The sequence below is a fragment of the Melanostigma gelatinosum genome, assembly GCF_949748355.1.
Source record: "Melanostigma gelatinosum genome assembly, chromosome: 24".
NCBI classification, from domain to species: Eukaryota; Metazoa; Chordata; class Actinopteri; order Perciformes; family Zoarcidae; genus Melanostigma; species Melanostigma gelatinosum.
In genome coordinates, this window is record NC_136657.1 from 6,557,295 (window position 1) to 6,575,848 (window position 18,554).

Below are 18,554 nucleotides of genomic sequence, written 5' to 3' on the forward strand. Positions count from 1 at the left end.
AAACCACTCGTAACCTGAAAACAAAAGCGCTGCCACAACAAATAGTCGTCGCTGTACCTGAAATGTGTCGCGTTTTTCCCGAGAACGTTGGGGATTACAGCTTGGAAACTCGGAGGTGCTGTAGTTTTCGGAAGTCGACATTGACAGAGAATGGGGATGCAGGAGGAATGTGATGAACAAAGAGGGTGAAATTAATTAAGCAAGTCGCTTGTTCCTGTTGTGCTCAAAGCAGGTACGGTCCAATGACCTGCAGCGTTGCTGTTTTTGTTTTCGGTAACCACCAGAAGAAAAGGATTCTATGAATTACGGTGTGCAGCAAAGTATTCCATGACTACAAAACCATAACTCATTGCTAACCACAGGGAGAGCAACAAGGCAGAAAACAAACCTCTCTGTCACTGTAAGGCAATGAAAAGCCTGTTGTAGCATGAAGTGAACAACGTCACCCTCCCTGCCTTCTCACGCCTAATGTACAGTTGCTTGAATACAAACATGCCTTGTATGACCCCAAACTGTGTGTAAAACATCCATTTCACATGACGCTTTATATCGAGGGTTTTCCCAATGAACCATTGAACTATCAAGATGCTACATTGCTTTTGTGCCGTTTTTTGTGTTTAGCTTGGAATACAAACATCATTTTTTCATTGCATAATGTCACAAGGACAGGTTCAACTGCCAGAGCGTGACAGATACAAGCCTGGACCTGAGTCAACGAGAGAAATCCACACGCTCGTCTCGTCTATCACATGTTTGTCAAAAAGGCAGGGTTTGCAACGCGGTCCACGCTAAGCCCGAGTGCCAACAAAAGGCAGCAGCATCTGACTTCTGGACGGCCTGGGGCTCACCTGAGGAAGCGTGTACATATCAGCAAAGCCAAAGCGAGATGGCGTTGTTGGCGTTATCCAACGTGACCCCATGCTGCCGTCTTACTTTCCTCATCCAACTCGTCCGACCACATACGTTGCCGCGGGGTGGAGAACCGTGAGAGGATGTCACAATATTTTGAAAGACAGGCGATAAGAGCGCAGGCTCCATTTGCCTCTCCATCATCTGGTGCTTCATGCTAACAACACCTGGGTGATAAGAGACGAGCGGTATTATCAGAAGTATCAAGATTGGCCTTATTTAAGTGACTCAACCGTTTAACTCCACTTGCACTCTAGGGGAACTCACTGATACGTCTGGTTCTCTTATCTGACGCTTGAAATGTAATTGCCACTGTGGGGAACACCGTCTTTATTCTGTAGTAAATGTGAGGGTTTTATGTCAGTGTAATAACTGGTTTTGAGCGCTGACAAATCACAGCGTTCGTTGACCTGATCCATGCAGTGCCAACTCAGTGAGCAGCGTAGAAGGTTCTGAGGTTTGGGTGGGAAGGCCTGTTTCTGGTGCCTCTCCTTTTTGACAGGAGAAGCAGCGAAGAGCGAGACTAAATTTACCCAGGCTGGGTTCGGCCAAGATATTTCTTTTTTTTTTTCCCATAAGAATCCCTGATGCAGAGCATACGAGACATCTCAGACTGCAGCACACACAATTGTGCAGCGTAGGACTGTGTGTGGGCTACAGCTCCTTGGGCCAGCACCAAAAAAAACAAACACACACCAACGCAAAAGGATCTTCCATTATTTGGGAAGAGATTGTCATCGCAGCACAAACAAAAGTCATCACGCAACAGTGTTTCACTCCTTTTGGGTTCTTGGGTACCGCGCGACTCCCTTGACAATGAGCGATGGTGACATCCGAAGTATAGGAGCAGACATGGTTCTGAATCGGTGGCAAAATCCGTGTGCCTCGAGGTCCAAACAAAGCCCAGAGCACATCCTCAGTTTGTTTGCCTCCTGCGACGCAGAGACTATGACATCGATGGAGAGAAAAAAGAGACAGCTGGACAGCTTTGTTGCAAATTGTACATCGTCCAAAAAAATCTAAAAATCTTTATTGTTCAAGCACAGATTTTCAGCCCACGTCCAACAGGAGAATAGTCGGATGACGTCTTGGTATTGCAGTTGGCTGATGCCGCCCTGCCCTTGCATATCTCCAGGCCCTCTTTCAGCTCAGATGCGTATATCTGCTGCTTTATCAGACGACTGGGAATAGCAGTGTCCCTTTTCAGTATAGCACAGAGGTCACGTCACCGATGGAGCACTGGGGGAGAGAGACGTGGGAGCAGTTTGTGGATGCAGCGGAGCGTCATTTCTTTTCTTTTCTTGCTGATCGGTAGATGGTGATTATGATGAAAATAGGACAGGTGTGTTTGAGCAGTTGCCAACAGATGGTTCCTCTGAGTGTCACCCTACTTTTTCAGTCAATGCTAAAAACCAGATGCATGCACCACAGCTACCCACACCCAGTTTGGTCATAGCCCCGGTCCACAAAGGCAAACAAAAAACGGATATGAATCTAATCTGTGTTTTATTTGCTATTAGGCTATACTCTGCGTGATAAAGCACCTGGACTGCTTCGGAACAGCACATAAAGAACTTACTGACAAAGGTGCGTAATGGCTTTCATTAACTGCAAATCTACTGTAGGAAGTGGTTCAGTGTATTTACTCTGAAAGAGAGCGAGACACCGGGGGGGGAGTTATTGGGAGAGTGACATTGCTGAGACCATTTCGAATACTTCAGCTTGCTTTTAAAACATTAGCACTGCCATTAAAGCAGCACACGCGGTCAAATATTGATTTTGCCTAAATGCTTCAAACTGAAAAAAAACATACTTTTGGATGATATCAGGTTGTGTAAATGAATATAGAAGTGATATAGTGTACCAACTAACTGTTTAATTCTGCAATAACTCCTCGGGGGTCCATTACAAGTGTTTTCAAGGTTTCCATTTTTCACTTTGACTTCCTCCATCCTTCGACCACTTCCCTTTTTGGAAGATGTATCTGGGGTTGGGTCACTGGTGAGGACTAGCACCACTCCGTGATGCTCCAGATGGGTGGTGCATTCGCACTAATCCTTTGACAAACCCGCTCGGCTTTACTCGGCAGACACGTAAACAAAGCACCGTGAGGGATACATCCCCGGGCCATCTGAAAGTGATCAACCAGTAAGCCCCAGCAACTGCCAGTCGGGGTTTGGATGCAGACGAACCAGTAGCTGTCGGGTGTTTTGATAAACCAAAGCTGGAACTGTTTTGACAAAAACTGCATTTTTCTCATTCTTAAAGACTGATTCTATGGTATTACATGTTTTCTAAATGAATAGTGATTATTTATTGGCTGACTGGATCTGTAGCATTAGTTTCACGGTGCTGCAGCCAGGCTATTTAAAGCCCATCAATGCACATGTTCTTTTTCCTGAGCATTGCAAGAACCAAGAGGAGGAGCTCTGTTTAACTGCTACAGAGCTGTCCCAGTTGCATCATCTATTACCACATATAGACAGGGAAATCCCGGAAGTTGATTGACTTTTCCTTCCAATATGTTGGATGGAAAGAGAGGAAACATGCAGAAAAGTCATTGGGATTTTTTAAACATTTGTTTCATTATATAGGAAAGTGTTTACCTTATATTTTCGGGGGATTGTGTATGAAAGACCAAAATAAAGAAATAAAAAAAAGAATACTAAATGTAATGGAGATCGTGTGGCTTTAGCTCTGTGCTTTTATTGTGAAAGGCACCGCCATAACTCCTTGTATCTATGGTGCCTGACTTGATGCAGCTTCCAGTCTCGGCCGTCCACCTCCACAGCATGCAAATTGCGGAGCAACTCCAATATATCGCAGATTGGCAAACTACACAGAGCGCGCGGCGCGGCGCATGAGCTGGAACCGGTGCGCGCCCCTCATCATTCAGAGTGGCCCGTAAAATAAGACAGAATAGAGTGTTTTATAATCACAGCAGCATGTTGTCCCCGTGGCCCGAACCTGCAACTTAATCCTAATTAATTCGGAGGAGTCTGTGGGAGGACGGCAAAACACTCAGGCATCCCGGGACCGGAGAGAAGAAACCTCTCCGCGAGCTCCTCGCGCAAAGGGAATAACCAGAGTGTGACAGCGCTTGTCAGACTCGAGAAAAAGACTGTGGACCCGAGAGGACAAGTGGGGACTGACTGATCCTGTGAAGTTTCTGCGTGTGTCAGCCTGTTTTTTATTTTTTATTTTTTTTTAAGGACCGGAGAGAAAGTGTTGTGGAGGGTTAGTCCCTCTCCGATGCGTCGGTCCCCCTCGTATACTGATGGACTGAGTACGGTGACATTTGGAATAGCATTCCCCTGTTTTCATCTGTGTTAGACGGTAAGCCACGAAGCATAGTCACTTGTAATATATATATATATATATGCATATGTGTGTGTATGTCACTAAAACGGTAATGTGCTCAATGACTATTTTTTTTATGACCAGGTGGGCTTTATGGAGGGGGACAATATATATATATATATATATATATATATATATATATATATATATATATATATATATATATATATATATATATATATATATATATATATATATATATATATAATAAAACAGCCTAAGTCTCAAGGAATCCAGGTGTCCATCATGGGCAGGTTCCAACTAGTATGCAGCAGTGTGCACCTCCATTTTATTTTTAACCGAAGTACATTCCTGTGAAATGCACAGTACTGTATGTGGACTGAGATGTCAACAGAAAGCGTTAGTTATTCATCACTAGCATGATTTTACAAGAAGTCCTGTCAAAAAAAAAAAAGTGCCTGGACTTTGACAGGGGAGAGAGAGAGGGAGGGAGAGAGAGAGGGAGGGAGGGAGCGAGAGAGGGAGTTTTCCTGAGGGGGATCCATTACCTCGAGCACACCTGGCCGCTTGCCACCCGCAGCTACTGTATCCTACGCGTATGTTAATCAAGACCGGTGCTGTGCCCACACGCTGCTTTCTAACACCGAGCGCAACTTCAAGTGGCTCCATTTGTCTTTTTGCGTCGATGAGCGCACATTCTAATGCCCCGACAGCGCCACTGCTCCGCGCATGAATATTCATGGTTACAGGTCGGTGGTCGCAGGTGTGTTTAATGAGGACGGCATCACGACTCCCGAACGAACCTCAGCCAATCAGAGAGGAGTTTTTATTTAATGTGTTGTATCGGAAGCATATTTTGCCTGTTCATCTCTTTGAAATGAATTCAGCGTCGCACAGCAGTGAGCATACACATGGTTACATTGTAGATCGGGACGGATTAAATACATCTTTACCGCATACAAGCCTAATTTAATCACCCCCACCCCCCAATGTGAGAGTGAGGTTATAGTCATACTTGAATACAAGTTAATGAGGGGGAGAAGAAGTGTCTAATTAGCTGTTCGTTGTAAAATTGCATAATTGAGTTTGGGCCCCAATTATTTGCTTGGATGAATCACTGGTTATAGCTGATTTATAAGCGCCCCATGCTGTAAATATATGGGCTGCTCAAGCCTCATGTGTCTGAATCGTGTGAGATTAATTATTGGTGGGTGGTTTGAGGGCCAATTTCACGAATCGCTCGAAAGGGACGGTTCACAAAGGGGTGTTTAGTGTGCTGCTAATTGCTCATGTTCCTGCTTTCTCATAAAATGTTAAGAGGTCTGCGTGTAAGTATTTGGGCTCAACACCAATAACCAACGGTTATTGATTGGACCCCGATTGAACAAATGGCTCACAGTGAAGCGTCGTTGCAACATGTGAAACAGCCAAAGGAAATTGGTGACCGGTGAGAGTACTCTGCCGTTTTAAGAGCATCAGGGGTAGAGCAGGGAGGAGGGCATTGTGAAAGTGTATTAAAGCACACTACCTTGAGACAGAGGGAGCCTGCGGATGTAATGGCGAGTCCCTGCGTCCTCTATGAGATGGAGAAAGTAGGCACCGCGAGCCCACAGAATATTGAATCTCTCTAACAAAAAAAAAAAAAGGGCTAGAACAAAGGGCAGGGGAGTTGAACTATCTCTTGCCTCATGAGTGGGCGGATGTCATAATTATCATTTCTCCAGGATGGCGGTGGAGGGGCCGCCGGCGCTGGCAGGGCTCTCTGCAGATATGTGGGTGTAGCGGTGGTGCCGACCCTGTAGGGCAGGCCACATCACTTCCGACACAGTAGGGACAAGTCCTGGCCGTAATTGGTGCCGGGGAACACTGCAGGGCGCTCCGGGGAAAGTTGATGGACGGTCAGGGCCTCGTGCGCGTACACAAACAAGGCGCACGTGCACGTGGAAGCAATAAAGTGCAGGGGGGGCCTCTAATCTGCTGTCCCATGTCAGGCTGGAATGAAACAACCCCGAGCTGGAAGCAACAAGTCTCGCTATCTCGCATCCCCCCCGAAACGCAAAAGCGGCCCGACTTTAAGTATGAGTGGACGTTGGTTGGTGACCTCCAAGTGAATGAGGACAAAAGGGAAAAAAAGAAGTCCCTCCTGTGCTGCTAAGCCAGGTTGTTGGTATTGTCTGCTGTGTGTCGCAGTACGGATCGAGCAAATTGCTGTAAATGAGCGGGGAGGACTCGCTGTGAAAAAGCACTCCCTGTGAAGTGTTTTTCAAGGTATTCAGTATTATTAAAACCAGTTCTTGCCTTGTTTGTGCTTCATCACTCCCTGCTGTATCGCAGGTGTGTGTGTGTGTGTGTTAGTCTAAACACCTGGAGGAAAACCGCCACTTTCACGAAAAACGCTTTCTTGCTATAAAGCTCTCTGACATATATGGGAGGTGGGGAGCTTCAGGCCTGTGGATCTGTTATTAAAGTCCTTGCAGGGCTCCACTAGATTCCTCCACCCGGAGCGCTGGTGCTGACTTCATCACGTCAGGGGCCTTATTTCAAATGTAGGAGCCGCACTTAAACTCAGGTTGGTGGTTTATTCAAAAGCTGTGTTTCTGATCAATGTTTCAAAGTGACATCTCCGGAATGACAATGCAACATGGTTTTGTGTCCCCCCCCCCCCTGAAAACAAGATGAGTCCGCCCATCTAGCTGTCGCACGTCCGTCAATCTTTGCCGAACGCCTTCAAAGAAAACCTGCCGTGAGTGTTCACGTGAAACGCTCAGCCAGCAGATTATTTCGGGACAGTAAACAGCCCTTTTGGCGTGACGTAGGCGCATGTTTCATACTGAAAACGTGTGCGGCACAGTACGGGCCGTGTTGTCTGTAAATGCTTTTAATCTTTTGTTTTTGTTGTGATTATGAGCTCTTTCCAAAAGGTGCCCAGCAGGCAGTAATCTATCCCAAATACAAACAGGGAATTATGGGTGTCAAGACGTTTGACTTTGACTTTCTTCTTCGGGCAGGTTTAAACAGGAGTTTTTTTTTTAAATCCAGTCCGGCTCCTCTAACTGCCCAATGTGGCGTTCCTACTTAATTGGTCTTTAAAGGTCTTGTTCAGGACGACGACGCAGGTCAGCTGAAGTCTCTGCAGTTCTTAAGTCATTAGACACTCAATTAACTCAGCCACTGTACCTGATCTCCAAAAAACAGGGCAGAAAAACAAGTTCCCTCCAACTAAAATATGCATTCAAGTTGCTGCCTCAAGTGTACTCCAATCAATTATTTAAAGCACCGCTAGACAAGACATTTATGTAAACATATTACCCAAATCCCAAACTTGGACTGAGATCCCCTCAGTCTATCCTGCAACTTGTCTTTTTAACATCAGAGTTCAAGCTTCACAGTGCAGCTTTTGATTGTGAACAGCCAATTCTTTGAAGGTAATTTGCATTATTCAGGCTTTTTTTATTTTTATCTCTCGCTTCTGGTCTTTTGGCAAAACACAAGCGAACACCCTGTTGTAAGAAAATGGATACTACAGCGAACTGTATATGGATTATGCACTGATTAGCATACAGACTTGCACAGACCTGACATCAATCCATTCTTCCATCTTCTAACCAGCTCATCCTGTTGAGGGCTGTTGATTGGAGCGATGTTCCAGTCCTCTGTGAAATTTCTACCCATCAGATTCTCTGTGTCTCTCTGTGGACTGCTGACGTCTGCTCTGTCTGATACTGGCAGTTCCAACGAGTCGTATTATCTCCACTGCATGTGCATTCCGTCTGTGCTCAGGGTGTCAAACCGGGTGCAGGTTTGCTCTGCTGGCTCTGCATCGTAAAGCATCTCAAAGTGACCCCAGTATGGAAGTGTCTAGTGAGTCAGGCACAAACCTGCCTGTGTTTTACATGCATGAGTGGGAAGAAAACGTACAGAACAAAGATTTAGGTGTTTATTTTACTTCTCTGTCTATTGGCATCTGTATATTTATCCTAAAGATAGCATCACCTGCAGTGTCTCGTATATACGTATTGCAGTTAAAGGCCTTTTTTCTCAAAATGATTTTTCTTCTCTGACTCGGAGCCAGAAATCTCCAATTCAGTGGCGCTTACATACACCAACGCTTACAGTTTCATTCCTATCTATACTCTCAAGGCAACCTGATTCATACAACATTCTATTCATAAAAACATGTCGAAAATACATGTATATATATATATATATATATATATATTTTTTTTTTTTATGGTTGTTGACAGTATTTTCAGAGGAATGACAAAAAGATATACCCAAAACTCCCCTGCCCTGAAAAACCTTGACTCGAATACGTCAAAACAAGGATTGTGAACCTGGCTTCATCCAGCGCTCCCATTTCTGTTCTGGAAATGAATGCAAATACTATTACACGTGCTGCGCGCGCTCTTTCTAAAGTGCGACGTTACAGTCGGCCTCCTGACTAATTGCCATGATACCGTTCAGCTGGTGCTAATGACTACGTCCACGAGCAGCTGTGATCGTGAACACAGCTTCTGACTTTCGAGCCGTTAGACAATATTTAAAAAAAATCTGACTTCTTTTCACATTAAATCATTGTGACTGGTCCAGTTTGTCGCTTATGTTTTTTATAGAACATACATGACATTTTTGTTTCTTGGCTGGTCAAAAACAAAATGTGGGGGAGAAGGTTTGCTCACAAAATGACACATCAAGCGCAGTTCTAATCGGATCTTCGTCCTGTTATACAGACACGACAGAATGTCCTAGGTGGCGCCTTGTATATTGTTTATCTTCTGTAAGCAGGTCAGTCTACCTATAATATGTAGCTCCTATGAGGCTGAAGAGTTCATCTCCACCTATTTATGGAGCGAATCATAAGACTGTCATTACCGTTTGCCCTGCGGCCCTTTTACCGAGAGTGGGTATACTTACTTTAAATGGGCAATTCAAACTGCTGAGAACATAAACACAACAAGACTGAGAATGATTATATCAGATATCCTAACTGAATACTCCTATCAATAGTTCTCAGCATCTTATTAAAATGCCGCAAACAGTCTCAACATCATACGAATGCCACATAATGTCACCTCCATAAGTCAGCGAGAATATTGGCTGTTTTTATACATAGGTATTCTTAATGCGTGCCACAGGGTCGGACCAGAACCGGGACCGTGCGTGCAGACTGTCAGACCCTAACGCAGTTAAATTAGTCGTTTTCTAAAGGGACTCGGAAAAACTACAGCTTAATTTGGGCCAGAATCAACACACAGTGAAAGTTCCCTATGGTTAAAATTGTCGTACAGCGCACCACAATATATATATTTATTTTATATAAACTTATATAACTTTGCAAAGTATGGACCAGAAGCAGGTCTCCATGCTAAGAGCACACAATCTCGGTAGCTAATTGAGACAAAGTGGTAAAGGGGCAAATATCTGTATTGCTTTTACTTCCATGTTGTCCTACTAATGTACAAATTAGGACTGCACGATATTATTCGATTTTTTGAGGTATCTACTTATCAATTCGGGAAACAAATGCCATAAAGCTCCCAAAAAGTGAAGCCAAAACATCTCAGTTGCCGGCCAGTGGCTGGCTGTTTGTTTAGGAAGCGCCCCATTTGCTATGCAGCAGAGTGTTCTGTGTGCGGGGAACGCATTTTAAATGTCAGTATCTCATGCAGTCGTGGTCATTCCGCTGTGGGGAAGCCAAAATCATGATTGCAATTACTCTTCTGATTAATTGTGCCGCCCTACTCATCACCCGAATCATAATATTCAGCTTTAGAGCAATTCACACCTGCTTGGAGTCAACCATCGTAGTGTTTGATCGATGTGATGGAGCGCAGATTACATTTACATTTCAGACATGTAGATAACGCCCCAGGATGATATACACTATTCATATGGGGCTGACAGGGAACCTCAGACTTGGGTGAATTAAAATGGACTCCATCAACCACCCTGTTGTCAAGGACCATAAATCACCGTGACTGCAGGTAGCCTCTAGCAATGAGGAGGACCGAGGTCATAAAATGTTTAGAAGTGAGTGGAAGCCTTTTTAAAACCAAGAAAATTCCAAAGACCCCACAAGATATCCAGTCGATATGTCTTAAAACACAAATACGGAGTGACTCTTCTATCAGTCTTGATGGAGTTTGGGAGAATGGCTCGATCTGTCTTTGGCTGCCTTTACTGACGTGTTGACGAGCAAGACACTAGATCGTGACTAGCTGCAGCACTCTTCTGCCTTTGTAGCCAAACCTTACCTCCCTGCGAAGGGGGTGAAAGACTAAAGAGAAATCCCTTTAGGGAGCAATAAAGTCAAAAAGTTGAATTCGAACATCAGTGAGTGATGTGCGGGTTTGCATGTGATATTCTGCAGCTGAATCAGTGGGCTGTTAATTAATCTCTGTCATCTTCACATTGAGTATATTAGTTGCAGTGATCATCAGTGAATATAGTTAAAACTGATGATGGTGAGAAGATATGGATTTCTGTGGGGCATATGAACATGTGTATTCATGAGTTATCTCTGAGTGTTGAAGAGGCCTCGTCACTGTGACATGATAATCGTGTGGAGCAGAGTTGTTCTGATACAGTCTAAAAAGCCATATCATATATAAAGTCATATCTTTAATCAGCTCATTTACGCTGCACAGTATTGCATTGAGTGACGTTATGATGCGTTCGAGCTCCATGCAGCAAAATGAGTATTGGGAGAAAGTCAATTATAATGTTATCATGATGTGTTCAAATGTAATCTGAACATAAAATTAAGTTTTAGGGAGGGAATCATCTTTTAGGGAGGGAATCATCACCGATTTATTCATTTATTGATTTGAATGCACTGGTGTCGACCGATAAGCAAGTTCAGGTATCTGGAAGGAAAAAATGGCATCAGAACATTTCTAATATGGAGGCAAAGGACTTCCATGATATTATGGAATACGTTATTGCATTGGAACAATACAACATGTAGCAGGCCCAAATAAAGCGTAAACATCCTATTTATGGCTCTCTAAGTGGCAACCCGTACTGTGTGTTTCAGCGCCTGTAGAAAGCCTCAATGTGTGATCCATTTTCCCATCTCCACGTTTCCCTCTGCTGTCTTTTCCTCCCAAAGCGCTGTACTCTTGTTTTTTTTTATTTTTTTTTATTTTTCATTTGATGTTGGACGATGAGTTGGCTTCACACACACGCACGATGTGAGATTTCATAGGGCTTCAGTAGATCTCTAATTGAATTGTCTGAACAGCAAGAGATGCACATTGGAATTACGAAAAGAGAGCGCATCTGAAGGCACCGAAAGACAGTTTCATCTCTCGTGCTGGGTTCCATGCAACATTGATTACCTGGAGAAGTCTGTTTGAAATACAGAAGAAAGAGTGCACGAGGATAATGCCTTCTTCATATCTGCCCTCTGCAGTGTTCTCATGCAGTATGCGATACCATCTCTTCATAGTCTGTTTCATTTCTCATTGTCTTACGAGCCATCAGGGTCACAGAGGTGAGTGCCTTGCACCATGACCACCGCCAGACTTCTGAACAAGCAAATACGGATGAGTAATGAAAAGGAAATGACCAAAGATAGTCTTGGGTGTCAGGTTTTGGGGCCATTTTTGGAATGTTATCACTGTCTCTAAACAATACATATTTAACAGGTTTGACAAATTCAATTTGTGTGTTTCATTAGTATTTTACGTCCACTTCATGTCTCCCATTGATTTAAGATCGTCATTTTCTAAATGGAATGTATAACATTTTTCATAAATGTGGGAAATTTCAACGCCTGCAACAAATGTTCATAAAACGAGATATAGTGATACAAAATGATGTCGAAATGCATTAATACAAACAAATTATTTTACACTTAAGTTCTGAATTAAAAGATAAAATACTGTTTTCATTTGTCAAGAATTCAAGCCAGAGAAACAAAAACCATGCTGTTATCTCCTATGGACTATTTATTTATTGTATTACGAGAAAACAAGCTATATTGTGTTCGAGATATGAAGTGACCGATATCGTGTTGAAAGATTTTTTTCCATATTCACAGCCCTATAAAGATGACAAGCATTTTCCAATGACTTGTAATGAGTTACTTGTCATTTTGAAGGATTTTGCAATGGGTCGTCCTATCACACATCCACATCAGAGCACTGGATGTCCCTGGAGGTGACACAAGGCAACTAATTATTATTCTTGTGCATTCTGTCTGATGTTATGGTGATTCCCTGTAAAAATAAGTCACGGGGACTAATAATGCATGAGGTGGTTATGCTTTAATATTTTTCATATTTTATATTCTCTGTAATATTTCCCTCGGTTTGTGGAGTGAGAGTCTGGATCTGGCTGAAAAGCTTCGAGTGACCTTGCGGTATATATGCCTGAATACATCAAAGATGTTGGAGATAGGGTTGTCTTGGTTTTTCATCAATCATTTTGTCTTCACCCAACGGCACAAAGAAATGTATCGAGGCACTTTTGAAATGGGCAAAAGCAAAATGTCAAATAGAAAGAGGAAACAAGAGTGAAGTTCCTGTTTAAGAGACTCCTACCGATTCAGCTTTGGTCTTTGGAGCTGAGAGCTCCGTCCAGGGGCAACCGTCCGCTATGTGTGTGGGGTTGGAAAGACATTTATCTGAACTAAAGACAGTAATCGAATTCATCTTTTAACATTCGTAGTCGGGCTGTTGCAAGTATTTGAATTGATATCTAGTGAGGTACAATGGACAGATGAACTCCAATCAACACTACCCCTGAGATGTGCCCCACGTCTCATTGACTTTCCATGAGGGGAAGTATTTGTTTTGGAACTCATGTCAAAAGAGAGTGGAGTGCCCGTTATCATGAGTCAGTCAAATGTTTCGGTATCTGACAAACACAGGTCTCCACAGGATGTATCGGCTGAACTAGGCGTGCCTAGTCTTGTTAGAATGAATGAATGCTTTCCATGTTTTATCTCTTTGAAGAATTCTGGTAGCGAATGGTGCATATCTCGTTATCCTGGATCATGGGAAGATGTCTTTACTTCTCCACCAGTCCCCTGATAGTGGTCTAGCCTTTGATCCATTGTGATATTTGTCAAATGAATGTCATGGTTTTAGATGTGGCACCGAGGCCTCTCATCATTAAAATGACATTTCAGCGTTTTGCCTGTCATTCAGCGTGGATCCTGCTTACAATGAAGTTTGAATTCTCCTCATGAGAGCTTGGTTGAACTCTTTCCATTGCCTTTGTGCTCCTCCAGGTGATTTTCACTGCATGGGAACAATTCTATACTGTAGAAAAACACCTTACAAGAAAACAGATTGATGAATATAGGGCTTAATTAGATCCTTTCAGTCCAGTCGGGTGAGAGTAAATTGGCCGAACAATGAAGACACGACGATTCATTTGTTCTTTCTTTAAAATTTATTTTGTAAATGTTGCTTTGACATGGACTCTGAAGGGACAGAGCTGATTTCTGCCTTCGTATGACTCACACTGAGTAAGTCTTTGTTCAGACGAGTCGGAGTATAAAGGGCAGGAAAATCAGTCAAATGAGAGTCATTTTATTAAATGTACCATTATCCCAGTGTGAGTCACTGGAAAGAGATGCTGTCTTACTGTCATTGCTCCCCCTGTGAAATGTGTTTCATCATTGGTAATGCAGTGTCCGGGTAGATACTTTGGACTCTTATTCTTTTTATCAGGATTTAGTTGCTACACTTGGATCACTCCCATATCTCAGAAATTGCTCAGTCATGTAATGGCCACATAGGGTTAACTTTATGAAGATATTCGGATAAACCTGAGGCTTATTTCTACAGAGTGAAAGGACTGTTGAATAGTGGGCATGTAGACACCGGGTTTTCCTGTACTATATGAAGACAATGCAACAGCAAACTATTTCATCCTAGTCAAGTGTGACTTCCCCTCATGCATATGATGTACCCATACATTTAATTTCACGCTGTTATACTTATACAACAACCAAAGTTCATGTAATGTAACACATTAAACTTGTATGCCAGTTGGATCACTGGGCCTCTGTCATTTAGAACATTTACAACATACTTAATGTTCTTTTTTGTTTCCTCCCCCAACCCTTCTTCTTCTATCCTTTCTTCACAGATATCTCAGGCCGAAATGCTGCCCTGCATCATTTTCATCGGCTTGTTTCTCACCGCAGCCCGAGCCCAAGATATCCATCCCTCACAGGCATTATCCTCTATAAGTGAGTCTTGTGACTCCTTGTGCTCCTGCGAGGGGAAAGATGGCATCCTTCATCTTAACTGTGAGCAGAGAAACATCAGCAAAATCTCCCAAATCAAAGTCCCGGCAGGTGTGCCCTTCCACCTGGACCTTTACAAAAATGACTTGGTTGAGGTCCGTGCCGAGGAAATGGAAGGGCTTAAGAATGCCCTTTCACTGCACATCGGGGGTAATAGCATTCAAGAGCTGGAACCTGGGGTCTTTAGCACTCTCGGTTCACTGAAGAAACTCCACATAAATAGCAATTTCCTCGTCACTCTGAAAGAGGACACCTTTCAAGGTCTGGTGAATTTGGAGTTTCTCCAAGCTGACACGAATTTCATTCAGGTCATCGAGCCTGGGGCCTTCAACAAACTGCTCCGCCTCAAGGTCCTCATCCTCAATGATAATTCTGTTGAGTTTTTACCCAACAACATTTTCCGGTTCGTGCCCCTCACCCACTTGGACCTACGTGGCAACAAGCTCCAGACACTGCCTTATGTCGGCTTTTTGGAGCACATCGGACGTATTATGGAACTTCTCCTGGAGGACAACGAGTGGGTCTGTGACTGTGATATTTTACATTTAAAAATCTGGATGGAGAACATGAGGTCCCAGTCGGCGATCGGGGATGTGGTCTGCAGCACACCACATCACCTTAAGGGGACCATTCTGGCTAAAGTCAAGCGGGACGTTCTCTGCCCGTCCCACGCAGATATAAACCTGGAGGAGCCGTCAAAGTCGCTGGACATGGTCGTCACCCCCTCATCCAAAGGGAGCCCCAAGTTGATCGACGCCAAAGATGACGCCATGGTGCCGACGCCGTCTCACATTCCCGGCAGCCCCTGTGTGGAGCACTGTTCTTGTCACAATCACCCTGTGGCTGGGTTTTTGATGCATTGTCAGGACCGAGGAATTCAAAAGGTGTCAGATATCGGCATACTTAATCAAAGACCCACTAAACTAGTCATGACAGGAAATATGATTCAGAAACTCTCCAAGTATGATTTTGTCACATACGACAGTTTAGAATTGCTGAACTTGGCGAACAACAGAATTGATTACATTGATAATGAAACATTCCTCAGCTTGAGCAGTTTGAAAAAACTGTATTTGAATGGCAACCAAATTGAAAAACTGTTCTCCACGATGTTTGTGGGGCTCCACAACCTTGAATACCTATATCTGGAATACAACCTTATCAAAGAGATTGCTCCAGGCACATTTAATCCCCTTCCCAACCTGAAGCTGTTGTCATTAAATAACAACCTGCTCAGCTCTCTTCCAGCGCAGATATTTCGCAATGTGCCCCTCACGAAATTAAACCTGAGAAAAAATCTACTTATGCACCTGCCAGTGAGCAATGTGCTTGATCAACTCGACTCGCTAGAGCAGATTTATTTAGAGGACAACCCCTGGGACTGCAGCTGTGACTTGCTCAGCCTCAAACAATGGGTGGAGAAACTCAGAAAGGACACAGTGGTGGGCTCCATTTTGTGTCACACCCCGAAGAAAGTGATGCAGGCCGAGCTAAGGAGCCTTCGTCACGAGATGTTATGTCCTGGGTTGGGGACTTACTACCCTATGTCCCCAGATGGGGAGGAGAGCGTGACGGACACCCTGGGGCCCGACAGCGCTGACAAGGGTTTGTTCAGCTCACTCACGGACACTGTCCCGCTCTCTGTGCTCATCTTAAGCCTTATAATGTTCATCCTCATGATTATATTATGCACGGCCGGATTGGTGGTGTTTGTGGTGCACCGGCGGCGGAGGAAGGCAAAGAAAAAAGCAGCAGAGGAGCAGCCCAGGGAAAACACCAGCAGCAGCCCCATTCACCTACATTACAGCATGTACGGGCAGAAGACAACACACCACACTCTGACACAAAGAACGGGGTCTGCCAGTCTGTACGAAGAGAGATCGCAGAGTCCCATCGTCCAGATCTGTCGCAACCCCACCTACTGCTCCCAGCACAAGGAACACGACGCAGATTTGGATTATGGCCTCGACGAACCCAGCGGCAAGCATCACGTCTGCCGGAGCATCATGGAGAAGGAGAACACGTCTCCACTTACGGGAAACCCCAGCTCAAAGTTCCAACCGATGACCGGAGAGTGCCCCGCGGAGTTCGTCACTCTGGGAAATCCCAACTCCTTGTACAGGAACATTCTGGAGAGGGAGAAGGAGCTGCAGCAGCTTGGAATCACGGAGTACCTTAGGAAAAACATGCCCCAGCTTCAGTCTGCTGTCGACATGCAGGTCCCGGGACACCAGGAGGAGTTAAAGCTGATGGAGACAATTATGTACTCGCGACCACGCAAGGTCATGCTTGAGCAAACTAAGAACGAATACTTTGAACTCAAGGCTAACTTGCACACTGAGCCAGACTATTTGGAGGTTCTGGAGCATCAAACTGCATTTAACTGAACTTAAGCAGTAAAAAAAAAAAAAAACTATATATATTATGTTTTCAACCAAGTGCCTTGTCCTGTTTGCCCTTCTGTACTTTCCACAGTGTGAGATATATATATATATATATATATATATATATATATATATATATATATATATATATATATATATATATATATATATATATATATATATATATATATATATATATATATATATATATATATATATATATATATATATCATGGGCACATCACTTTAAGTTTAATCGTAGCACAGAATGTAACTGGTTTAGTTTGTGTTACCGTTTATCTGTTGACAGCCATGTTATGTAGCTGGTGAAAGGTGTAGTCATTTAGGCCAAATGTAACTTAAAGAAGCTATCGTTGTGTGTTGACTGGGCCTGGGTTAAAACCCTCTTTGAAAACTCAATCAGCTTTTGATGATTGAATAAAATTTCTATGGCGTATTGCCACCAAATGAATTGATCCGCAAAGCTCACACACACACACACACACACCCTCCAGTTTGACATTTTGATAGGATAAAGCAGATGTTTGGAAAGAAGTGAGTGAATTCCAAATCGCTGCTTGACCCAGAATTGCTGTTTAATCAGACTATCCTGACTCTAGATATGACCTGATTACGCCCTCTGTCAACATCAGCCAGCTGGAATGCTCATTGTGCCGTAAAGTCAGCAAAATGCCAACTGTACATTGGAAAACAGTGATAGGAGTGTGGTTCCACTGCTTTTCTGCTCAATCCAACACACTGCACAGTTGCAGTCATAGGTCCTTTATTTATTTTTATACACAAACTGGCGACATCCAGAGAAGGATGTTTTATTTTCTGTATCAGTAAATACAGCACTTAAAGTACTGTATATTATACTCAACTGTAACCATGTAAAAAGAGAAATGCATTGCACTCATCAAATGCCATGGGATGGTGCATGACAATCAACAGAGTCCTGCTATTTTTATTTTTGTTTGTCTGTTTTCTGCTAGAAAAAAAAATTAGCCACAAAACGTGTATGATCTTTCCGCGTGTGTCTGTGTGCACGAGCGTATGCGAGACAGCGTTTCACGACACTATTTGATGCTCAAAACAGCATTTAGAGACGCCCCTCCGTCCTCATGCTGACTGGCTGATTTGGAACTGTTTGGGACTGAATCGAGGCGGGGAACATTCACCTGTTTGCACATGAACGGTTTCTGACGAGCAACATCACCCAAAAGCTCCAGTTCCCCCGTGCAGACAACCTGCCGACTGACTCCAGCCAACTGTTTCTCTGTTTCAAAGCAATGGACTGCTGGCAACTGACATTTGCAATGTCGACATTGTCAGACATGACACTATACACTCCATTAACACTCCTGGAAACATTCTACTTTGAGACGGTTCATGTAAGCACACACTCTGTAGCTTTTCTACTCAACTACATTGAATTATTCTATTTATTCTGTATATTTTGTACATACTAATGTTCCATTATATCTTTGTTTTATGTGTGCCTTCAGTGCTGTACAGAATATAAACAGAAGCTGTAACTGCTAAACCGGAAATAAAGAGTTGCAATATTACATAAACTGGAGTTCATGGTAAGTACAATGTGTACCGCATTCAGACAACATCCATAATCGTACAGATACTGTACAATGATGTGGAACTCTCTGCAGTTCACAATA

General features: G+C 43.5%; 1 protein-coding gene across 1 annotated transcript; it reads left to right on the forward strand.

Annotated features, from left to right (window-relative positions):
- Window positions 1-3,736: 3,736 nt before the first annotated feature.
- slitrk6 (SLIT and NTRK-like family, member 6) lies at window positions 3,737-16,969 on the forward strand. Its single transcript, XM_079296778.1, has 2 exons — window positions 3,737-4,245; window positions 14,335-16,969. The coding sequence occupies exon 2, from the start codon at window positions 14,350-14,352 to the stop codon at window positions 16,879-16,881; it is 2,532 nt and encodes an 843-aa protein (XP_079152904.1). The 5' UTR covers window positions 3,737-4,245; window positions 14,335-14,349; the 3' UTR covers window positions 16,882-16,969.
- The last annotated feature ends 1,585 nt before the right edge of the window (window positions 16,970-18,554 follow it).